This window comes from Apus apus, chromosome 6 (genome assembly GCF_020740795.1).
Source record: "Apus apus isolate bApuApu2 chromosome 6, bApuApu2.pri.cur, whole genome shotgun sequence".
NCBI lineage: Eukaryota > Metazoa > Chordata > Aves > Apodiformes > Apodidae > Apus > Apus apus.
The window spans coordinates 26,943,892-26,965,383 of NC_067287.1; the positions used below are offsets into that span (position 1 = coordinate 26,943,892).

Below are 21,492 nucleotides of genomic sequence, written 5' to 3' on the forward strand. Positions count from 1 at the left end.
AAGTGTGCTCATCAATGCCCTGTCCATGCTGCACAGGGCACGGCCGTGGCACAGCTTGCTGTGTGCATGAGGGTGCCAGTGTGAGACCCCATTCCTGCAGTCATGGGTGGGAGGGCCTGCCAAGTGCTGCCAAAGCCAGCTGGCAGGAGGTGAGACACTTGTTACAAGTGGCTGCAAAAAATAATATAATGCTGTTTCCTTATTTGAATAGATGGCAAGAATTACTTGCAGCTGAAAAGCAGCAGAAGAAGGGAAGGCCAGCGAGCCCGGCTCATCAGCCCCACCATCTATCTGCCTCGGAGTGCTGTTTGCATGGTCTTTCAGTACCAGGCATGGGGCAGCAACGGGGTGATGCTGCGGGTCTGGCGGGAAGCAAGCCAGGAGCACAAGGCGCTGTGGGTCATCACAGAAGACCAAGGGGAGGAGTGGAGGGAAGGCCGCATCATCTTGCCAAGCTATGACATGGAGTACCGGGTAAGATGCTCCGGGAAGGTGTGCTGGGCCAGGCAGGCATCTCCAGCATCTTTATTTCACTGTTTCAGAGTCAGGGCCCATTCATCATTAGGGAATGTGGCTGTTCTCATTGTGTTTCTTGAGTTGCTATAGTAACTAAACGACACTGTTTGTTATTCAGAGAGTGCCTGTCTTCTGTACAGACTTATGTCTTTGTTCAGCCTGTTGCCTTTTATATTCCTCAAATCTCCCACTTTGCAAATATTTTCAATTTTTTTTTTTTTTTTCATTTTGTTTTGTGCATATCTCCCACGCCCCAGCTGATGACCATCATAAAGTCTGACTAGAAGTAGCTGCAGCTCCAGGGAGCAAACCAAAACCTTGCAGCCAGGGGAACTGGAAAGCTGGGAGGAGGGCACGGCCAGCTTTTAAATGTAGACAGTAAACAGCCCTTCTCCAGCCTCAGCTGCAAGTGGGAGAAGGAAGAGGGAATGCAGATTCCTTTGTGAAGCTGCTTCTTGGATAGAAGGGATGAGCTGGTGGAAGCAATGCTGCTTGCAGCAGCTGCCTGAGCCCCTCTGGCACGGCCATGCCAGCATCCCATGGAGAGGTTGCTGCTTCCAGGAGTGTCTTTGGCATTATGAGCCCTTCCAGGCAGCATGCCTGGAGCATAGGAGGTTTAAGGTGAATATCAGAAAAATTTTTTTACTGTGAGAGTGACAGAGCACTGGAACAGGCTGCCCAGAGATGTTCTGGAGTCTTCTTCTCTGGAGACATCCAAAACCCGCCTGGACGCCTTCCTGTGTGATGTACTCTAGGTGATCCTGCTCTGGCAGGGCGGTTGGACTAGATGATCTTTCAAGGTCCCTTCCAGCCCCTAGGATTCTATGATTCTATGATTCTATGCCATTTGCCAAGGAGCCAGGGCTGCTGTTGTCACTTTTTAATGAGCACCAGCATGGCATCCAACATCCTCTGAAGCAGAAGGAAACACTCACTTCCAGGCCCGAGGCAGAACTTGGATGACCACCCCAGCAGGGAGCCTTGCTCTGGCTGGTCCCAGCCCTAACCCTGACTTGGAGAGCTGCTGCTCTCAGGCCACTGACCCCTCCAGACTACTGCATCCTGCTTGAGTCAATGGCTCATGCTTGGGACCAGCAGCTGTAACACTCTACCCTGTGCACAGACAAGACACCCAGCCCTTCAGGGAGGTCTCCTTGCAGGCAGGCATAGGATCGGGCTGCCCAGCTGCCCCAAAGAAAGGGGAGAGTACGTGTGTGAAATATGTAGTCCTAAGAAATTATTTGGACCCTCCAGAGTAATCAGGGAGATAGAAAAGCATAAACCTTGCACCAGAGCTGTGTGACTAGTTTGCATATGTGTGTTTGGCTTTTTAATAAAATCCCGGTAAACACAATATGCCTACAGATAAGAATGATGGGCTGTCTGCTTTGTGCATTAAAAGTGAATATACTAGCATTAGCTAAATAACAGCATCATTATGTAAATAATGCCAGTATGTCCACTCAGCAGTTCTTAGAGCTAATTACTTTATTTTTGTAAATATATTTTGCCTGTGATTAAGTAGGATCAAATTGACCCTTCTCTAGCGTTTCAATGCTTTGTTTGTAATGTTGATGGGAAGAGCACTTTACAGTTAATGTACCTGTGCATTTTGTGTCCTTTCCTCCCTTTTTCTGATCATAGCCCAGTTAATACCATGGGCCAAATCTGCTGCTGCTGTAAGACAGTGTAATGCCACTTGCATGACATTTGTGCAAGGGCTGGAGATTGGCCTGCAATGGTGAACATTAATTCACTGAGTCTTTATTCCATGTAAGAGACATTTAATTGAACAAATTGCAAGCCAAGTGCTGCCAGGCCAGGTAATGACCTTTCTGCTGAACCCATCCCTGCAGAGCAGCTTTACCTGGGGAAGCGGTGGCAGAGGCAAGGCAAGGAAGCAGGGCTAGTCTCAAGTCACCTGCAGTTGTGCAGGGAATGCCAGGAGCTGATCTCCTGCCCTTTCCCTTGGGAGAATCAGCCATTCTCTTCCTCCCAGTTTAGCATTGACATTTCTATCCCAATTTCTCACAGATTGTGTTTGAGGGATTTATACGTAACGGCCACTCGGGAGAGCTCGCCCTCGATGACATCCGACTGGGCATGGACATCCCACTGGAGAACTGCATGGGTACGTGCCGTGTCCAGCCACGGAGTCAGGGATGGCAGCGGGGACAGCTGGGGCTGGACAGCCTGCACTCACAGGCTGCCATGGGCCACTTCTTCTCTCCTGCTTGAGTTACTTGGGATTTTCTGGATCTCAGCTGGGACTTTCCTTGCCCACAAAATAAATGAAGGGGACTCAGTCTCTGAGAGACAGGGGCTCTGACTGTGTTGGTGGGAGAGGCAGGAAGCACGGCTCTGCTGCACAAAGCTGAAAGAGCAGCTGAGGGTTACTGAGGAGTATTCTATGTGATAAGGACATACACCAAATTTAAAAGGAAAGTGCTGGACAAAAGAAACCAGCTGTCAGTCAGTATTAGATGCTTAGAGGGGCCGATGAGTTCAAAAGGAGTCTTCTCTAATAAGAAATAAAATAGCAGAGGGGTTTTACAGCAATGTTAACAGAATAACAAAAGAAATTTTGTCCTAGAATTCACCATTCCCCAAACCAGGCCAAAAGCCAGGTGGATTTATTCAATGTGGAAGACAGAGAGGACCATAAAAAAAAAAAAAAAAAAAAAAAAGGGAGAGAGAACGTACGTGTTTTGGCAGTTTGCTAGTGGAGCTGTTTCCCTGCCCTGTTCCTCTAGTTAGTGTATCCATGCACACACTGATGGCTCTGGTTGCTGTCTAGCTTGGATGTGCGTTTATAGGCTTCCCAGTTGAGGATGGGACAAGCAATATTCAATTAGTGGGATCTGTGCTGAGAGGTGCCTACAGTAGCAAGGCCCTGCTATTCTGCATGACCTGGGGAAGGCATGTTTTGCTGTTAAACACCCACAAAGTGTCCAACCCATCCTGAAGTCAGTAGAAAAAGCCAGGTGGAGCAGAGCCTCTTTCCCCTTTGGGCTTTGAAAGGCCCCATTCAGTGAAGCTGCTCTCCTCTCCCCTGCCAAGGGAAGGGAGAGAGTCCCAGTGCCTCCTAACCCAAGCGGGATGAACACTGCCTTCTAAGGGGTCTGTCTCAGGGTAGGAGGCACAGGGAAGGGTTAGTCCTGTTGCTTTCCCCCCTTCAAAGGCAGAAGACAGTGAAGATGGTGCATGAACCAGCATTAATAATAGAACAGAATACTGGCACTATCCCAGAGATGCTCTTGAGCACCGTTGGTCCCAGTTTCTTTGATGCTTTGAACTCTGCTGGTCTCCAATCTGCCAAAGGAGCTAATACTCCATATGTCAAATTCCCTGTATTTAAGGCTTGACAGTGGTGTTTTAATTCCCTTGCCTTCTGTGGCATTAAAGAGAAGCAAGCCTGATGATTAACACTAATAGCATTTCCTATCTAACTTTGAGCTCAGCAATTCACCTCGCTCCAGTGTTACTGTGAATTGGGGCTCATGAACCTAAAGCTTAATATTTCAAAACAAAAGCATTAAGAAATTACAAAGTTTCAAGTGTTGCCAGCCCTAAAAATAACACCAATCTACTACACAAAATTATTTATCCCATTCTAGGAAGTTGAATGGGAATCTTAAAACCAATAAAGATAGTTTGTTTCAGATCATTTCTAACAAAGGGCTCCTACTGCAAACTGTAACATAACTCATGGGTCATTTCCCATGTCACCAAAATAATAACGAAACAGTAGAGATACAGTGCTGATCTCTCTCTCTATCAGGGCCATGAGAATAGCTGACTCCAGGACAGGCTACTGTTTTTTCAAATGTAATCCTGGGAAGTAATCTGATTCCCTTTTAGAGTGAAAGAACGCTAATAAGTCACAATAATTTTTCCCTTTGACAGATGTGTCATTCGCATTCTGAACTTGAGTGATGATTTCATAGCACTCAGTAGAGCCAGTCTTCTTCTGTGACTCACTGGCATAATGCAGAAGTAATCTAAAAATAATCAGAAGTCTATTGCTTCTGCAAGAAAGTAATCAGTAATAAGTACCGATTATTGCTTTTCAGATCCAGTAATTTGTAATAGATTACTTCAAAGTATCTTAAAAGAAGACAAAAATCGCTTGCCTTCCTTTCTTGGCACTGTGAGACAGAGAGGAGCATGGCATCGATGCCCATCCCTGGAAGTGTTTAAGGCCAGGTTGGATGGGGCTGCGAGCAACATGGTCTAGTGAGAGGTATCCCTGCCCACGCAGGGAGGCTGGAAGTAGATGGTCTTTAAGGTTCCTTCCAAACCAAACCACTCTGTGATTCCATGAAGCAACATACTTCCTGTGTGTTAATGATGCCAGAGTTGAGCCAGAAATCAAACTGAATTTTTAGAGGGTTTCAGGTTTTCATCACTGGGCCAGGTGGGGTTTGTACCTGGATGACTCAGGCCAGCCAGCTGAATCCAAGTGACTCTCAACTTGAGACATATTTTATTCTGAAGCTTGTGTCTGGGTTGAATCTTACTGCATCTTGTCACTCCTCAGCTGAGACAGGGTTTGTCCCTGTCCTGGAGACAGTATTCTCCTCTCTAATACTAGGCTTTTTTTTTTTCTTTTGCAGAACCCATCACAGCTTTCCCAGGTGAGAACTACTTTCCAGGTAAAACTGCACTTCTCTCGATGCTTTCTTTCTGCTGGCACGGGCTGTTACATTGAAAGGAAGCAATGTGTGGGCTTGTACAAACAGCAAATGTTCTGAGCAGTGAAATAGCAAGCGTGTGCTAAACCTCCCCTGCCACAGCAGCAGGAGGTGACACCCTCTGACTCCCTCTAGGTGACGGGGCAAGCAAAGAGACAAGTCCCACTGTCTTGGGGCAGAATAGCATTAGGAAACCTGCCACCATGAGGCACACTGCCTTCTGAAGAGAAGCTGAGCCGAAAAAGGGAAGGCTGAGAAGTAAAGGGTAGTTATCAACTGACTTAAATGAAAAACCAGTAGCCAATTAAAGGAAAAATGAAGTGGCAATGACTTAGGTATGTGTGGGTGAAGGTTGTTCTCTAGTTTATAGACATCCTGGCAGTGGTGGTGTTTGAGCTGCTGGCAAAGGAGGTTGGGGCCAGTCTGCTTGGGAAGGGGGGGAGTTGGGATGTAGAAGTAGGAGAGCAAACTGCCATGAAGAGCTCTGAAGGTGACAGTCAATAAAAGGGAGACAAGGTGAAATGGTGCATTTAATAGCTTAATACTAGCCTGAAGGATAGAAACCAACATTTCTCTGATCAAACCTACAGAGTGAGACAAAAGGTGAGGAATTCAGAAAAACTACCTGGCTCTTTGAGCAGTCAGTGGGGATCCTGTTTGTCTTGTTCTGGAGTGAGAAAAGCCATCTGCTTTTGTGGGGAAGATCAGTTTGGTCTATTTGAGAGGTTTTTTCCCCTTTTTGATTCTGAATTTTGTTTCCCCACCTGCCTCTTCAGGAATGTGTCTGGGGGTTGTATTTTGATGAAGAGCAAATTTGGGGCTCTCCTTGACTTTGAAAGTTGTTTTGCGACTTCAGTCAGTGCACCCTTTGCTTTCAGTTGGACATGATGTCTGTACTCTTCCCATCCCCTACTCTGCTGATATGGCTGGGCTCAGCTCTAGAAGCAGCTGCATTTCTGTGCAGGGCAAAGCTGCCTCTGGTATGTTTGTGTGATGGGAGCTGTGGCAGTAAAGGAAAATAGACACCAAGGCTGAAGTCAGGTGCATGGCTCCATCCTTGGGAGGGTGAGCCAGGCTGTGGAGTATTACAAACAGGAGAGATGTGCACAAGGCATAACACTGTAGGCTGCTTATTTCTCTGCTACTCAGGGTTGTGTTGTTACTTAAAAACTACTGCAATGTTCTTAGCTGGCAGTGAAAGCCTCACGACCCTTCCTCACTTATACCATCTCTCTCTATTCTCCTGGGCCTAGTCTGGCACCTATTTTGCAAACAGCATCCTTGTCTTTTGAGGCTTGTAACGTGAGTGTCATATTCAATTTGAACCTCATTCTGGGTTCTCACATTGAGTCTATCCCAAAGTCATGTTTCTTTTGCCCTTCACCCCATGACCTGCTGTCTGTAGATCTCCATTTCCATGTTGTATTCCCCAGGGCACACTGGCTGGGTAGGGACAGTGTTTGCTGTGCCCAGCACCATGAGGTCCCCAAGCATCACAGGCAGATGCTGTTACAGGCACATTTCCCTTTCACACCAGCGCTCACCATCTTGTGCCACTGGGCTCCTGCCCACCACTAGCTCCCTGGAGGACCTCCTAGCACTGCTTACAACAGGGGAGCAATTGCAGCAAAAGGCTGAGAAGATTTCCCTGACTGAGAGGCAGGAACAGATAGGACAGAGAGATGGATTGATCAGGGAAGGAGCAAAATGCAAAGGGAAAGAATGAACAAGTGAAGATGAAGACTGGAGAAAGCAAGATAGCAATTAAAATGAGGGGAGGACAGAAATGCCCAACAGAAGGAGAGGGCAAAAGGACAGGAAGAAGTCCCCAGCTGGAGAAAAAAATGGAGCTCAAGAGGAAGGACTGTGCAGGAAGTATTGAGATGTTCTGTAGCCCCCATTCCTGCAATTTCTTCACTACCTGAGACAGTCAGATGCCATTAAAAATTATATCAAATCCTTCTCCTGGCCTGGGAAGAAAGCTGAAAATTTGCACCTTACAGGTTCTAGGATCACAAGAAAAATAAATTGTGTGGTTGGAATATCTTTCAGCTAGTGGGTCAGCATCTTACAAGACCAATCAAGTGTGCTTAAACTGTGCTGCATTTGAGAGTTGATGCATCTCACCCATAAAGAAAAGGACTAACAAGTGTCTGGAAGCAAGGAGTTAGATAAATACTAGGCTAAAAATAAGACACATATTCCAAAGAGTGTGGAGGCATGATGTGGGGAGAATCTGCCTTTGGAACTGATGGATTCTCTCACACCAGGTATCCTGAAATCAACACAGGGATATCTTACTGGAGAAATTACAGGTACCATTTAAGGGGTTGAGGCTGACACTGGTGTTGTGGCATTCAGTTTAGGTGGGTGTAATGCTCACTTTCATCTGGGCCATGTGTGAAAAGTCTGGCTGTGTTTCTTGTCCACAGTGGTTAATTTCAATGATTTTGGAGAGGAATATGGGCTGTGACACAGTAGTGGCAGAGCAAGGCAGGCGGCCATCTAGGAGACTCTCTGGGAAGGATTTTCTCTCTTTTTTCCACAGATAACTTTTGTTCTTGTTTTGAGTTTTGCTTTCTGCTACACAGCTCCAAAACTGGTCCCTGTAGAGTCTTCCATGTTGGGAAGAAGAGGGAACTGCACCTGGCCAGGTTGGAGATGTGAGCACAGCAGCACACTCACATGAAATCATCCACCCTGTAGGAATTAAACAGTTTCCACTGGCCAATATCCCAAGCCACATGTAAACACAGCACCCACAAACTTGATAGCAATATCAGGCAGCATTTCTTTATTAAGATGAGGGCTCTAGTGAATAAATGAGGAAGGGCAAGTGTGGCTGTGTGTGTGGCAGAAGGCAAAGGGGAGTGGAAAAATAATTAAGTTAAGAAGATGGATTTTTTTTTTTTCCATCTCCCTGAGCACAGAACTTTTCCACTGCTATAAAAGAAAACTTCCAGAGAGTAGAAGAGCCAGTAAAAACAGAGCAGATAGATAACATCAGCACTGTGTGCTGAGTGGATGGGCAGCTATATTTAGTGGCTGACACTGTAAGGAAGAACAATCATTAACGTTGGGAATTGGCTTCGTTAGAGCTTAGAGACAGCTGAGTGTGATTCCTTAATGACTTCAGTTGCTAAATGAACTCTCCAGACTTCTGCTATCTCCTCAGCAGAGCCATGATGTGCGGAAATGGGGGCTGAGGAGAGTCTCTGCACCACTCCTCATGCTTGCAGCCCTGGCTGCTGCATGGGGACATCTGGAGTGGGTCAGAGCCAAACAGAGGTTGTCCTGAACGTACAGCTACCTCGAGATCCCCCAGATATCCTTCCCATAGGTGGTATCATCTGGAGTGCGTCACACTGCCTCCCTCCATTCTCAGGCAGGCAGAGGACAGAGGTGTGTGGGGAAGGGCAGGGGGTGCAGGCTGGGCACTATGGCACGTGCTTCTCTCCAGCCAGACCCACCCTTTCTACTCCCAGCCCTGCACTGGGCACTATGCAGCCATCAGGAGGCTATGGAAGCCTTCCTCCCCTCTGTTTTTCAGGAGAGAGCGTTGCTCCCCTGCAGGCTCGGAACCCATCAGCATCCCTGACACCTGCCCCCCTCTCCCCACCTCAGTTTTCACCAGCAGGGCCCAGTGCATACCAGTGATGTGAGAGGCTGTTTGCCTGTAAATCTCTTGCTGGAGCAAGGCGCTATGTAAGCAAAGACTGTCACCAAGTGTAAACACGAGTGGCCTCTGTACAGCAAGCAGCCCCATCGTATTCCCGGGAGTTGGCCTCACGCCTGGTGCTGTCAGGCACAGGAGAGGTGTTGCTGATCCATTGGGAATGGTGGTGGGATGCATAAGGGTCTGGGGTGGCTCAGCTGGTTGGGTCTGCAGTGGGAGGCAAGCGCAGGTTATGAGTGAAGCTCAGGGCAGTGTTGAACATGTCCAACCTGGTGGGAGCTGGCAGCAGCCCCCTTGGGTTGTCCCACTCTGCCACCCCCCAGGCAACTGGGTGAGGGGCAGCAGCTGCTCGGGGAGGCACAGGGATGTGCTGTGTTCATTCCCCCACACCAAGGTGGCTGGTGGAGGTAGAGAAGGAGGCCAAAGGGGCTGTCTGCTCCCTGTTTTTGCCACCCCCAACGCACACCCAGCCTGGACCCCCCTTCCTCAGGCACCATTAGGAGGCAGGAGTGACAGGAGCCCATTCCTGGCAGTGAGGGGTGACTGGGGTGAGACAGGATGAGAGTGGTGTATCTGGCAGGTAGGCTTCTCCTGAGACATCTGAATTTCTTTCCTACAATGACAAATATCTGGGTGGTTCCCAGCCTCCTGCTCAGTAAAAGCAGGTTTTGTCTTCCCTGTGTGGGTTTTTTTTCCTTTGTTTTGTAGGGTTTTCTTGTTGTAGCTATGCATCTGGGTGCTGTGTTCATTCTTATTTTTACTCCCTGTGCCCAGCCTTTGGGGGATGGGTAGGGGAGGAAAGCCTGGTGGAGGAACCATCATTTTGCCAGATCTTCTGTGTCTCTAGTGGCAGAAAAGCTGTTGCCCTGCCATACTTGTCAGGGCAGTGTTTGGAAGGGAGGGCAGAAGCTGTGCTGCGAGATGGTCAAGAATGAACCCTTTGGAGAGTTTCCCCAGGAACTTTATCCCCCTTGAAGAAGGCAGTAAATATACGTAGCACAGAAGTGCATCTCTCCCACGTTATTTACAGTTCAGCCCCGTGAGCGTGGCTGGGGAGGTGCAATGTGTGCGGGAGGAGCAGCGGTATGTGCGGGGTGTGTGTGGGGTGTGTGCGGGAGGAGCAGCAGCGTGTGCGGGAGGAGCAGTGCAGCTCCACTCCCGGCTCTGGGCACTCTCCCGAGTGCCTGCTGGAGATGCATGTGTGTACCTGCTCCTGCAAGTTGGCAGCAGGGCCCTATAGGCAGTAGGCCTGTGATCACCAGATGTGCGCCGAGCTGTCCTGAGGTGACCTGGGAAGTAGGAGAAGTGCTTTGCAGTGCCCTGCCTCCCAGTACACTGCAGCTGCAAGATTGGGAAGGGTTAACCATGGCTGGGCTGAGCCTGGGTGCTGCCTGCCTTTGAATGGAAGAGAGCAGGTGGTTTTCCAGCCCTCCCTAGGTGTGTTTGCTTTATCAGCATGAATTCATAGTCCTGGCTTGCTAAAGTTGCAGAGAGCATGAGTTTCTTATGTGAGCATTGGGTTGAATTTCGTAGCCTGTGCCATGTAAATAATCATGACCATACCTTCTCGTTTTAAAAAATAATAAGGAAGTAAGTCTGTGAATGGGACACCTAGTGAGACCAAATCTATGTGCAGAGCACTTTCAGACAGGGATCTTCTCCTCTGTCTTTTCTATAAGAATGACAAATGTTTCTCCCTGTAATTTCTTTCCCAGTCTCCTGTGGTAACTTCCTTGGCCATCTGAGATTAGGCTCTTCCTCCAATTAGAGACATGATGTGTTTTGTCACTGCTTGACAACATCTGCGATGTGAAGACAAAACCAGGCGGCCAATCTGGAGAAGGCCAAAGAAAAGTGGGGAAAAAAAACATTTGTTGATGCCAGAAATAACAGTAACAATAGTGTGCATACAGAATTCATATTGTGATCCAGCCTGATTAATTAAGAGGGAAGAAAAAAGCACTTGAATATGTGGGCTCAGCAAACAACAGGCTGTGCTCCCCGCCCAGGAGCCCACCCTATATCCAGAGGCGGCCCTGGGACCTCCTGTTACTCCGTGCTGTGCTCTTAAAAGCATGTGTGTTTCTTTTTATGCATCTGCATGCCTCCCACCTAGCAACCCTGTTCTGTGTCTCCTCCCCAGGGGCAACCCTCCTGCCAGGGACCGAGCCCACAGTGGACACGGTGTCAGTGCAGCCCATCCCAGCCTACTGGTATTACGTTATTGCCGCCGGAGGTGCTGTTGTGGTGCTGGTCTCCGTCGCGCTGGCCCTTGTGCTCCACTACCACCGGTTCCGCTATGCGGCCAAGAAGAGCGATCACTCCATCACCTACAAAACCTCCCACTATGCCAACGGGGCCCCTGTGGCCGTGGAGCCCACCCTAACCATAAAACTAGAGCAAGACCCCAGCTCACGCTGCTGAGAGACGAACAGGAATGAGAGAGCAAACAAAACAGACAGACAGACAGAAACTAAGACTTCAAATACGTTGCCTCAGTTTTGCACTTTTTTCCTTACCTAGCATACATGTGAACTCTTTAGACATCTCTGTCCCTTCTCCGTCCCCCCAGCCCTCCCTGAATCTTTTACTCTAAACTAATGCTGCATCTTGGATTGCCAGAAGAGACACCGTCCCTTCACTTCAGAAGTGAACACTCCCTTTTGATTACTTTTTGAGGACTCTTGGGGTGTCAGATGGGGGGTTTTGTTTTGATGTGTTTGTTTGGGGAGTATTTTATTTTTTTTTGTGGGTAAGCTTGTTTGGTTTGTTTTTTTCTCCTCCCGGTAGGCAACCTGCAAGGAAACTTGATGGAGAGCCTGGAAGCTTGTGTGTGTGCAGCTCGTGTACGTGTGTGCAAGTGTGCATGGGAATGTGTGTGTCTGACTGAATGAATGTATATTTAGAAACAGCCCTTTTTAATTTGCTTGTTGTTGCTTCTACTTGCACAGGGAATGCTTTTTTTAATTTTTTTTTTAAATCCTCCCCCTTCCCACCTCCCCTCTGGAAGGTCCGGGACACGTTTATGGTAAATACCCTGATTTGTTTACTTGGGGAAGAGAGCGATGCTTTTCTGTTGCCTTATCTAGCTTTGGCTGGGTTTCTTGTTTGATAGTGTTCATGTCTTGGGTGCAAAATGAGAAGAGGCCAGGCTGGACAGTAGGAATGTCCACCTCAGATGGCTAAAAAAATTCAGAAAGCTTCATAGACGTCCAAAAAGTAAGATCTCTCCATCTTACTCTTTCTGCAGCCAACATGATAACACAGCCATTGTTTGGAAAGAGGGGGGGTAACCTTCCTCTTCCCCCACCCACAAGTGAATCTATTTAAAGTTGCCTTATATCAGACACACTCATAATGAATGTTTTGTTCGTATCTGTTAAAGCCAGCCTTAGGGTAACACATAGACTTCAGCAGGTCTAAGGTGGATGCTAAATACTGTAGTTTCTTGAGAATTGAAGGTTTATTTATTTTGTAAGTATCCTTGATATATGGGTGCTGATGGTTTGCTTTTACACGGGGAAGGGGGAGAGGGCTCCTCCTTGTCTTTCTGCTAGAAATGGTCAAGGGACAAGTACAATTCCCATTTCTGGGTTTTCAGTTTGTTTTTTTTTCCTCTGCCCAATTCATAGCTGCTGAATCATAAAAATTGCCAGTTGACTTTCTAGAATGTCAATTAGTTTTGCATTTGCTAATGTTCTGCTTCTTAAAGCATCAGTAACATCTAGTAAGCAAAGACTAGCAGGCATGCTTGGGGGCCCAGCTATTGCTGCTGCTTTAACTGGGGAGGTGAGATGGAGCCTCCAACATGCCTCTGACTGTGGAATGGCCTAGCCTATTGTATTGGAAATGCCTTATATAGATTACTGAATGATGACATGTGAAAGTAGATTCAATTGTTAATTCTAACCTGTTTGCAGGCAAAAAAAGTACCTCCAGTGAGCAAGGTTCTCCATCTTGTGTTCATTTGTGATGAGTGATCAGATTCCCTCCCTCTTCCTAAACTTGCTAGTGCTCCCCACCCCTCCTTTGCCCATGAATATTGCATAACATGAATTGAGGTGAGCAGCTCTGTTGACTTCCCTGCAGTCTTGAACCTCCTTTTGGTCTGGGGAAGAAGTGGAAACAAACAGTGCTGTGCAGCCGTAGTTTTGGCCCCTATTACAGTGAAGCCTTCTCCCCAGGGAATGTCTATGGGGGTGTCACTCTCCCCTCCCTCCCTGCCTTTATTCATGCAGCCTGTTCAAGTTCCTCATGTTGTTTACTCAACAGATTTCAGTGGGACCCCCCCTCAGCTGCAGCAACAAGTCACTAAAACAAGCAGGGACCACAGAAAAATCTAGGGTGATTTCACAAGGCGAGCACATTAGGGGTGGTGTGTGCTTGGGGCAGCATCCCCTGGGGCCTGGTTCCCATGAACTTTTGGAGAGCAGCAGGGATATGCCTGTCCCAGCAGATATGTGAAGGACCTAGGGGAGCTGCTGTCACCTTGCAGGTGGTGCTGCCCAGAGGTCCCTGAAGAGGGGCTTCCAGGGCCAGGGTGCTTTATTGGTGAGCCTCCTCATTACACAGCACTGGTGTTGCAGTGCATATGGTTTGAGATGTGAAATCCCACTTCCCCTCAGCCAGCTGAAAATTAAAACAGATGTGAAATATTGGCATGTGCTTGCTGCATTTTCAGGTTAGCCCAAGCCATGTCAGTAGATGATACCATCACTTTTCCAAAGTCAGTTCAAGCTCTGTAGGTCAGAAGATCCCCTTGCTTTAACCAGTTCCACCCCCATGGACTTTAGAAAGTGCGCATTGGTATGTCAGAGAGGAGAATGTGGCACCCTGTCTTTCAAACCAAAATCACCAAAGACAAGACTGAAGGTCACTTCAAGGTTTTTATTCCCAGTTCTCCCCCACTCCTTGAGCCCTAACATCCCCAGCATTGCCCAGTTGCCTGTGTGTGAAAAATATCTTGTGGAAATTTGAAATTCTTTGAAGATGTATTGTGTGGAATGTAATAAAATGATGATATTTTTATACAAATATCTGGGGTTTTTCTTCCTTCTGTCTTTTCTAACAAGAACACTTGGTTTGTTGAAGCAAAGTGATGTTCCAGAACTCCAAGTTTCCTTTTAGAGCATCAGGACTATATCCTTTAGGAAAGTGAAGTCCTGGCTCCTGCTGCATGCAGACCCCCAGCTAACACCCAGCTCCTGACGGCACAGCTGGTGTGCACACCCTGCCGTGCTGCACTCAGGATTGGGCTACTAATAGAGGCTTTTAGATCCATTACATTTGTACCAGTCCATAGTGGGAGTTTTGGGCGGCTGGACTGACACTTAGGATTGTTTGGGGATTTTGCAAACGTTGCTTAAGTGCTAAATTGCTTGATGTGATTATGCAGAATTTCTCTGTCTGGGGCCCCTAGAGACAGGACATCTGACTTCCCGGGGCCCTGGGGACTGGCTCGGCTGCCAGTTCAGCTGAGCTGCCTGCTCCATCCCCGAGGACAATGAAAGCTGGGTAAGCCATTACCAAAATTAATAATGAAAATGGCTAGTGTCTTCTTCTCCTGTAAAATCTTTATTGGGCCTCTGCAGCTCAGACTGCAGATGAGAGCTGTGCAGGAGTGGCTCGGGCGCTGCAGCACCAAGGGTTTGGAGAGGTGTGTGTCCTCTGCCCTCCCACCACCCAAGTCCTCCCAGCTTGTTATGGGGACCTTTGCTCAGTATTTGTCCTTCCCATCTTCTTCAGGTTCTCCTTTTGCCGCTTTAGAGGAGTCAGCAGGATTGCATTTCATGTAAAGTATATTTTGCTGACAGTTTTAGAGGTTTTTTGTTCCCTCCTGCATTTATTTTCCTTCTATCATACTCTTTACCCTGGCATACATCTCAGCCTTGCAATGAAACTTCCTGGCTTTTCTAGGAATTCAGGCCATCAACAAAAAAATAATTCAAATGTGATCCCTTGCTTTGGCTGTTCAAACACAAGCAAAGCTGAGGACCCATGCTGCTTTTTTTTTTTCTCTAATTGTACAGCAAACCCTATACACTTGTAATTTGCATTTTGTACACTTCAGTGACTGCCCAAGCAAAATTCAAAACAAATATGCGCATGAGAAAAACAGGGAGGGAGAGACTGGCTGATGGCTTCCCAACGAGAAAGAAAAAAATTAAGTAAACAGATGAAGAGGGAGGAATAGTTCAGGGTTTAATTGTTCCATATGTGCACCACAGCCAGATTGACCAGAGAGTTGGGTGCTGCTCATGCTCCAGCACATCATAAGAAAGAAGCAGCTAAAATTAGCATGCTTTGTTTTAAAAAAGTAAATACAACTTAGTGTGATTTTGATGCAATCTCCTCTGCAGGTTCATTCAGGTGTTTAAGAGGGTAGACTTTTTGGGGTAGAGGTAGGGGCTCCATATTTGTGCGAGCGGCATTAGCGGTGGAAGCCTGATGTCTCCTGTGCGCCTCATCGAGGGTCTGAACATGGCTCTCCCAGCTGTAGGTGGAATGATATTGTTGGTCTTTTTGTCTCTGTGGTTGCTGCCATGTTGTAGGGAAAGCAGTTCCATGGGTGGGAGAAAGCCCACAGGCACTCTGCAAGCAGTGGGGCAAAGCCAGTGACAAATGTGGAGGGGTGTGCAAGGGGGAGCGGTCGCCTGGCAAAGCAAAAGGGTGCCGTGGGAAGGGCTGTGCTGTACCTTCCCAGGCAATGTCAGTGTGCCCGAGATGGATGATGGCTCAGGAGCAGGCTGCAGAGCATGGTGCTTGTCCACCCAGCCTGGAGACTGGATGCACAGCCAGGCCAGCTTGGTGCTGGGGCAAGCACCTGCAAGATGACACTTGGCACAGGGAAGCCAGAGCTGCTTGCCCTGGGCAGTCAGGGTGAGGTTGGCTTTTTCCTGGGCAGGGTTGAAAGTTGTCTGCTGGTGAATGCAAGGGAATGAAAGGGAAGAAACTGAATCGTGTATGGGACTGTGTTGGTTTTTTTGCCCCTCTGGAAAGCCTTAAAAACCTGCTGAGATTATCGGGGCCAGCCCCAGCTTACCCCACGTCAGGGCAGCAGAGCTTGGCATGCAGACACCAAGCAAGGGTCCCGAGGCGAGCTTGGACAGCCTCTTGGCTTTCTGCCACAGCTCTTCCATCAGTGGCTTTGGCAGCTCTCAGCAGCGATTGCAGGCATGACTGCCAGTTTGAGGAATAGTGTCGTTAGCCCTCACTGCTGTAAAAACAAACAGCAACAACAGGGAGGGTGATAAACATATAAAGATGCTGTAGAGCTGCCGGCTTCTCCTCCAGCTCCAAGCCCTTGTGTGGCAGTGGTGGGCTGGCCGCACTGCCCTTGGACGGAGGACCTGCTTAGTTTGGGACTGGTGAGCTCCAGCATGGATCACTGAATCCAAATGGTGGCTTCTTACCTGGGTAGTCCAGAGCTAAGGGAGAGGAAAACCATGGTGTATAATGTCACTGTCACCATTTCCCTGGCCTTGCGCTGGTGACGATGAGAGGTGCAAGAGCAGGACATGCCAGGGAGGTGCCATGCGTGTGGTGAGGGCAGGGTGCTGTGCATTGTAGGGCAGTGCCCGGGCTGGAAAATAGCTGCTTGTTGACTTTTACATTGGGAGCAAGCACCCAGCCAGGCCCCTGAACACTTTTGGTGGGGCCTTCACTGGCCCAGCCATACTTCCCCTGTGTGTAGGAAGCCCAAGAAGCTCCTGGGTGCCCCCTGGTTTGAGGATGGTATTATGGGGTGCCCTGTGCACCAGGGCAGCCCCAAGGCAATCTTGAGGATTCATGTACTGTGGCGGGTGGCTGGGTGGGGGAGAAGCTTCTTGGTTGCTTTCTTTAAAGCTCAGCTGTAGCCAAAGCACTGTTTTAATTTGAAATTTGGCAGGGATCTAGCCCTTTTGTAAACTAAAATCGTTCTGTGTTTCTGGAGGAGTAGGCAAGAGGGAAGTGAGGTGGATTTTCGGCTGGAAATAGAGTGGCAGGGGATTCAGAGGGAGTGTTTCTGCCTGTAGCCTGTGCTGCTGCTTTGAGCACCCTTCACCAAGGGTGGGAAGTGCCACCCCCCAGCCGCGGGGCTCCTGCGGAGGAGCGGCGCTGTGCCGAGGCGAGGCCACAGCGGCTGCTTTGCTATGTCAAAACAAAATGATGTGTGTTGGAGTCATGCTATTGCTATGGAGATAAAAGGGCTGGGAATGAGCAAAGGGAGAGAAGAGAGGATCAGAGCAGAGCTGTAGCTCTGCCTCCCTCTGCCAAAGCTGGGGAGTCATAATTTCTGATCCTGTTTCCCTGGGCTTTGCTGGGTTTGATGTCTCAGGCCCCTGTGGGCTCTGGTAGCAGAGCAGCTGTGCACCTCTGATGCTCCCATTGCCAGGCAGGACGGCACCGGCTGAGATGGCTCTTGTGGCAGCAGGAGTGAGGGGTGAGCAGTTGCTGATTTCAGGGAAGAGAGCAGCACACAGTTGTTGCCATGCTGTGGGAAGAACCAGAGGGCAGCTGGCTACCCTTCTTTCGTACCAGGAGGCACAGCCACTGATGTTAGCAGGGAGCAAAAGACCATAGGAAGCAGAGCCCACAAACCATCATCACCTGGGGCATCCCCAGTTGGCTCCAGAGCCCGTGGACCCCTGCAGGAAGTGGAGAGCAGGAGCCCAGGGATGACATGAGTGCACACCCCCCACCCCGAGCTCTCCAGACCAGGGACCCCTGCACCAGATAGGTTGGAGGCAGGTAAGAAAAAGGGCTGGAAATTGCTGCAAGTTTGATATATCATTTGGGAAAGGCACCTCCTGCTGTGAGGCTCATTTTGTTCACCTCAAAAGAGCCCAAGAGGTGCCATGGCCACTGGCTGCAGAGAGATATGTAGGGATAGACAGAGCTCTGCCCTGGGTCAGAGGGACCTGACAGGAGGCAGCAGATTTGAACCAGAAAAAGTTAGCCTAGGAAGAAACAGCAATTTCTTTCTCAATGGTGGTCATTTGTCTTGGAGGAGTGCGTCTAGACTTCAGCAATTGGGACTGAGTGTCTTCTCCAAGGTGATAGCTCTTGTCTTGGTGCAAAGGTCTCTGCCTGAGGTGGTGGGCACTGCTGGTAAGCCTGTGCAGGCAGGCTGGCACTGAACTTGCATGGTGCTGGGAAGTCCATGCCAGTCCGTATGGTGCACTGACCTCAGCTTTGCAGAGTTGAGCTGCCTTGGGCAGGTTTGGGGAGCTTTCCTGTAAGAGGCATGTATATGTCCATGGTGGGACACCGAGGAACCTCATCCACTCTTGTGCCTCCCCTGTCCTACTCAGCAAGGAATGCCAAGCACATGTCACCCTCCCCTTCCAGTAAGCCCCTCCCTGTCCCAATCCCTCCTTGCCCCTGCTACTATTTAAAAACTGATATACATTAAAGCCCCTTAACCTCTGCAAATACTAATTCTCTCCTGCTCTCCCTCCATGTGAGTTCATATGAACATGGTACTTAAGTTGTTCCTTGTCTTTGATTAGAATCTCATCTTTCTTTCTTCAGGTCCCATCAGTTAGCCTTGTAGCTGGCAGTGCTCTCAGATCCAACAGATAACAGCCTTTTCTGGGCATCCAGCTGTTCCAGCAGCGTCGCTATCATCATCTTTTCAGCATGACCAGCTAGGTCCTCACAGCCATCACTCAGCACGCACACTTTAAAAAGTGCCTTTCACTCCAGAGAAAGTGCTCCTCCTGTTTAAATACAGTTTCCCCTGACTTTCTTGCCTACCCTTCTCCAGCATATTTTTTTCCTTTTAAAATGCAAATGTCAATTATGCCTGAAGACTGCCCTTTAAGGAGGCAGCTCTCCACAGCACAGGGTGGAGCACGTTTCTTGCATTCTGCCCAGCAGCTTGCACGGCTTTTCTGGGGACCATTTTCGAAGGGGGTCACTTTCGATGGCCTGTTCCACTTGTGACAATATTGGTGAGATTTGTCACAAGGGAACCTAATTGATGACAAACAGCAGGCTAGTTTCTATGACAGGAAACCATCTCCACTAGGAACTGAACTGAGACCCACCAGCTTCAGTTCCCACAGACATCGACACAGCCAGAGCTGATTTTGTTAATGACTCAAGAAACCCCAGCATGGAAAAATAAATGCTGAGTTGTATTTTTCCAAAGCCAGCGTAGAGCCCTGTGTGACAACATACAATCTGATAGCAACGAAATGGCATGCAGGGAACAGAAGAATGAGGGCCTACCACAGGTCTGAGGAGGAAGGAGAATGGGCAAGGAGGAGGATATAATTTAAGCAGGATTTGGAGTCATATTAGCATGGGGAATTGGGAAAATTGCTAGAAGAGTAAATGTACTTTGGGCTGGGTTTTTTGTATAAATGTTCTCTCTTTTCAAGTTTTCCCAGTGCTGCTTCCTTTCAGGCTGAAAGAACTAGTGCTTTTTTGAAAGTGTTGATTAACCAATACTTTGTTTTTTCTGCCTTTTCCCTCAAGGCTGCCCTGTGAAGCTTGTTCCCACACAAAATTTAGAGGAGCCACAATAGGGAAAGGCAAAATACTTCAGATGGCTTTTCCCTGCACGTGGGCTCCTTGGATAGACCATAGTCCAATTCCACCTTTGCCATACTCAAAAGAACTTGCAGTTTCCGTGGGGTTTTGTGGGTGACACAAATGGGAAATTTAACTTCTTGTCTTCTGATGGAGGACTAACAAATCAGACATCTCCACATGTGTACTGCTTTGCAAGCTATTCTTCCACGTGTTCAGCTCTAAATGCTTGCAAGAGGCCCTCAGGTAGTCCTCCCAGCCCTAAGATGTTGCCATCTGGGCCTGTCAGTTCTGGAAGTATTGAGATATCATGTGAACTCACTGCTGAAGTGAGGCTTTACAGAAAATAGTGTGCACCTGTGTTTCTTCAACAAGCTACCAGCAGTCTCAAGTCAGCTTAATTACCTGGCTCACTAGATGCAGAGCTCATCGATAGGAGGGGCAAGTGTTGGGTTTTGTGTTCCTACTGCCAGCTTCACTTGAAAATTCAAAGAAATCCCTTAATCCTTTGAGCATGGAGGGCAAAAGACAGTTCTGCCCAAAGAATGGATATTTGGGAAGGTTTTGCTAGTACCGACTTGGAGGATCACTGCAGTCAGGTGTACGGTGGCGTTGGGGCAGGGTGGCATTCAGCACAGCTCTGGATGTGAACTTGAAACATCACTGGCAGGGCTTGCCTGATACCATTGCCTGTGATACCAAAAAGACAGAATTGACAATTCAGGAGGCCTTTTCAAGTCCTAAATATCTATGTAAATGTGCACAAATATTCTTTTATAGGGTTTTAAAATAATTTATTTGCACGTTGCTCTTTAGGCACAAGTTACATTATTTGGTCATTTATGAGTAACCTCTTTACATTCTTCTTGCTATGTTTGCACAGGACGTGAAGTAGCCTGGGTTTTCAACCACAACTACTTCAAGGGTGTAACTTCTACTGCTTTCTCGTAGTCCTTAATTTTCTGCATTGCTGATCATTTCGAGGTGCTTCCTCAGTTGAGCACCCCAACTTACAGTCAGCTTTGAAAAATCTAAGCAGTTCGAAATGAGAGAGTATTTTCTTTTGGAAAACTGAAAAGGAACCATGGTAACTCTACCTAGAGATAATGCTAGGAAGACTGCACAGGAAAATAACTTAGTTCTGCTCAGATTACAGCCTGTGCATTTGGTTACTACTGCTTGATCTGTGCTGAATAGTAAAAAGCAATGTCACTACTAAAAGGAATTAGGATCAGAGAAATGTTAACATAAATGCCTAAGTATGGACAACCATTTGCTGCTCTCCCCATTTCAATCAGCTTTTGCATTAAAACATATGATGATGATACATGACTTCCTCAAATTACTATTAATTTACCTGAAACCCAAAGAGAAACTGGATCATTGAAGCTCTGTGTCCAGTAAGATGCATGGGAAAAGATGAAAAGTAGAGTCTGCTAAATGGGTCTAGCATTAATGGCAAGTAATGACAGGCACTAAGATCCTATTCAAAGTCATGGGGATAATACCCATGAGCATGTTAATAGTGAATTATGGCCATTATGCAGGCACCAATGACAATATTTAAGTGCTATTCAAGTTATCTGGTTTCTTTGCTTTTTACTCAGTCTCGTTTATTCTTAAAACTAGTTTTTGGTGGTCATGAAATGTGGTGTAGTGGGCAGACCTTGTTCTCTTGAGTGTGGAGTAGTCTTTATTGACTGGCCAAAGGAAGAAGAGTAAGAGTTCTTCCTCCTTACGTGTTGAAGAGCCATGTAGTAGTTCAACTACTGCTTTCTTCTGGTCAGTCTCTCACAATCCAGTGGCCAGTGGCAATAATGCACCCAAAAGGCCTCTTTAAACAGTGTTTCCCGTTTTTTTTGTTCTAGTGAACTTCCCAAGAATGGAGGATGACTTTTCAATCTCTGAACAAGATTTTAAAGACAACGATGATCCAGGTTGGTACACAAATGCCACATAGGCAATTTACCTGGGGGGAGCTTGTGTTTCAGTATCACATGCTACAATTACTCACAAACCTCAGCTTTAATGGGGGGTTAGGGGCCAGAACACGCTTGAGAAAGTACACTCAAGTGGTGCTTCAGTGCT

At 47.8% G+C, this 21,492-nt stretch overlaps 1 protein-coding gene across 5 annotated transcripts in view; it reads left to right on the top strand.

Moving 5' to 3' along the window:
* Positions 1-21,492, top strand: part of NRP2 (neuropilin 2) — an 88,381-nt gene that overhangs the window by 62,933 nt on the left and 3,956 nt on the right. For 3 of the 5 annotated variants that reach the window (XM_051623403.1, XM_051623404.1, XM_051623405.1), the window contains exons 13-16: positions 212-474; positions 2,551-2,647; positions 5,133-5,153; positions 21,273-21,341. In XM_051623403.1, coding sequence (XP_051479363.1) covers positions 212-474; positions 2,551-2,647; positions 5,133-5,153; positions 21,273-21,341 — 450 coding nt within the window. Of the gene's footprint in view, positions 1-211; positions 475-2,550; positions 2,648-5,132; positions 5,172-11,029; positions 13,908-21,272; positions 21,342-21,492 lie in introns of those variants that run through there. The other 2 variants (XM_051623406.1, XM_051623407.1) reach the window with 2 other exon arrangements.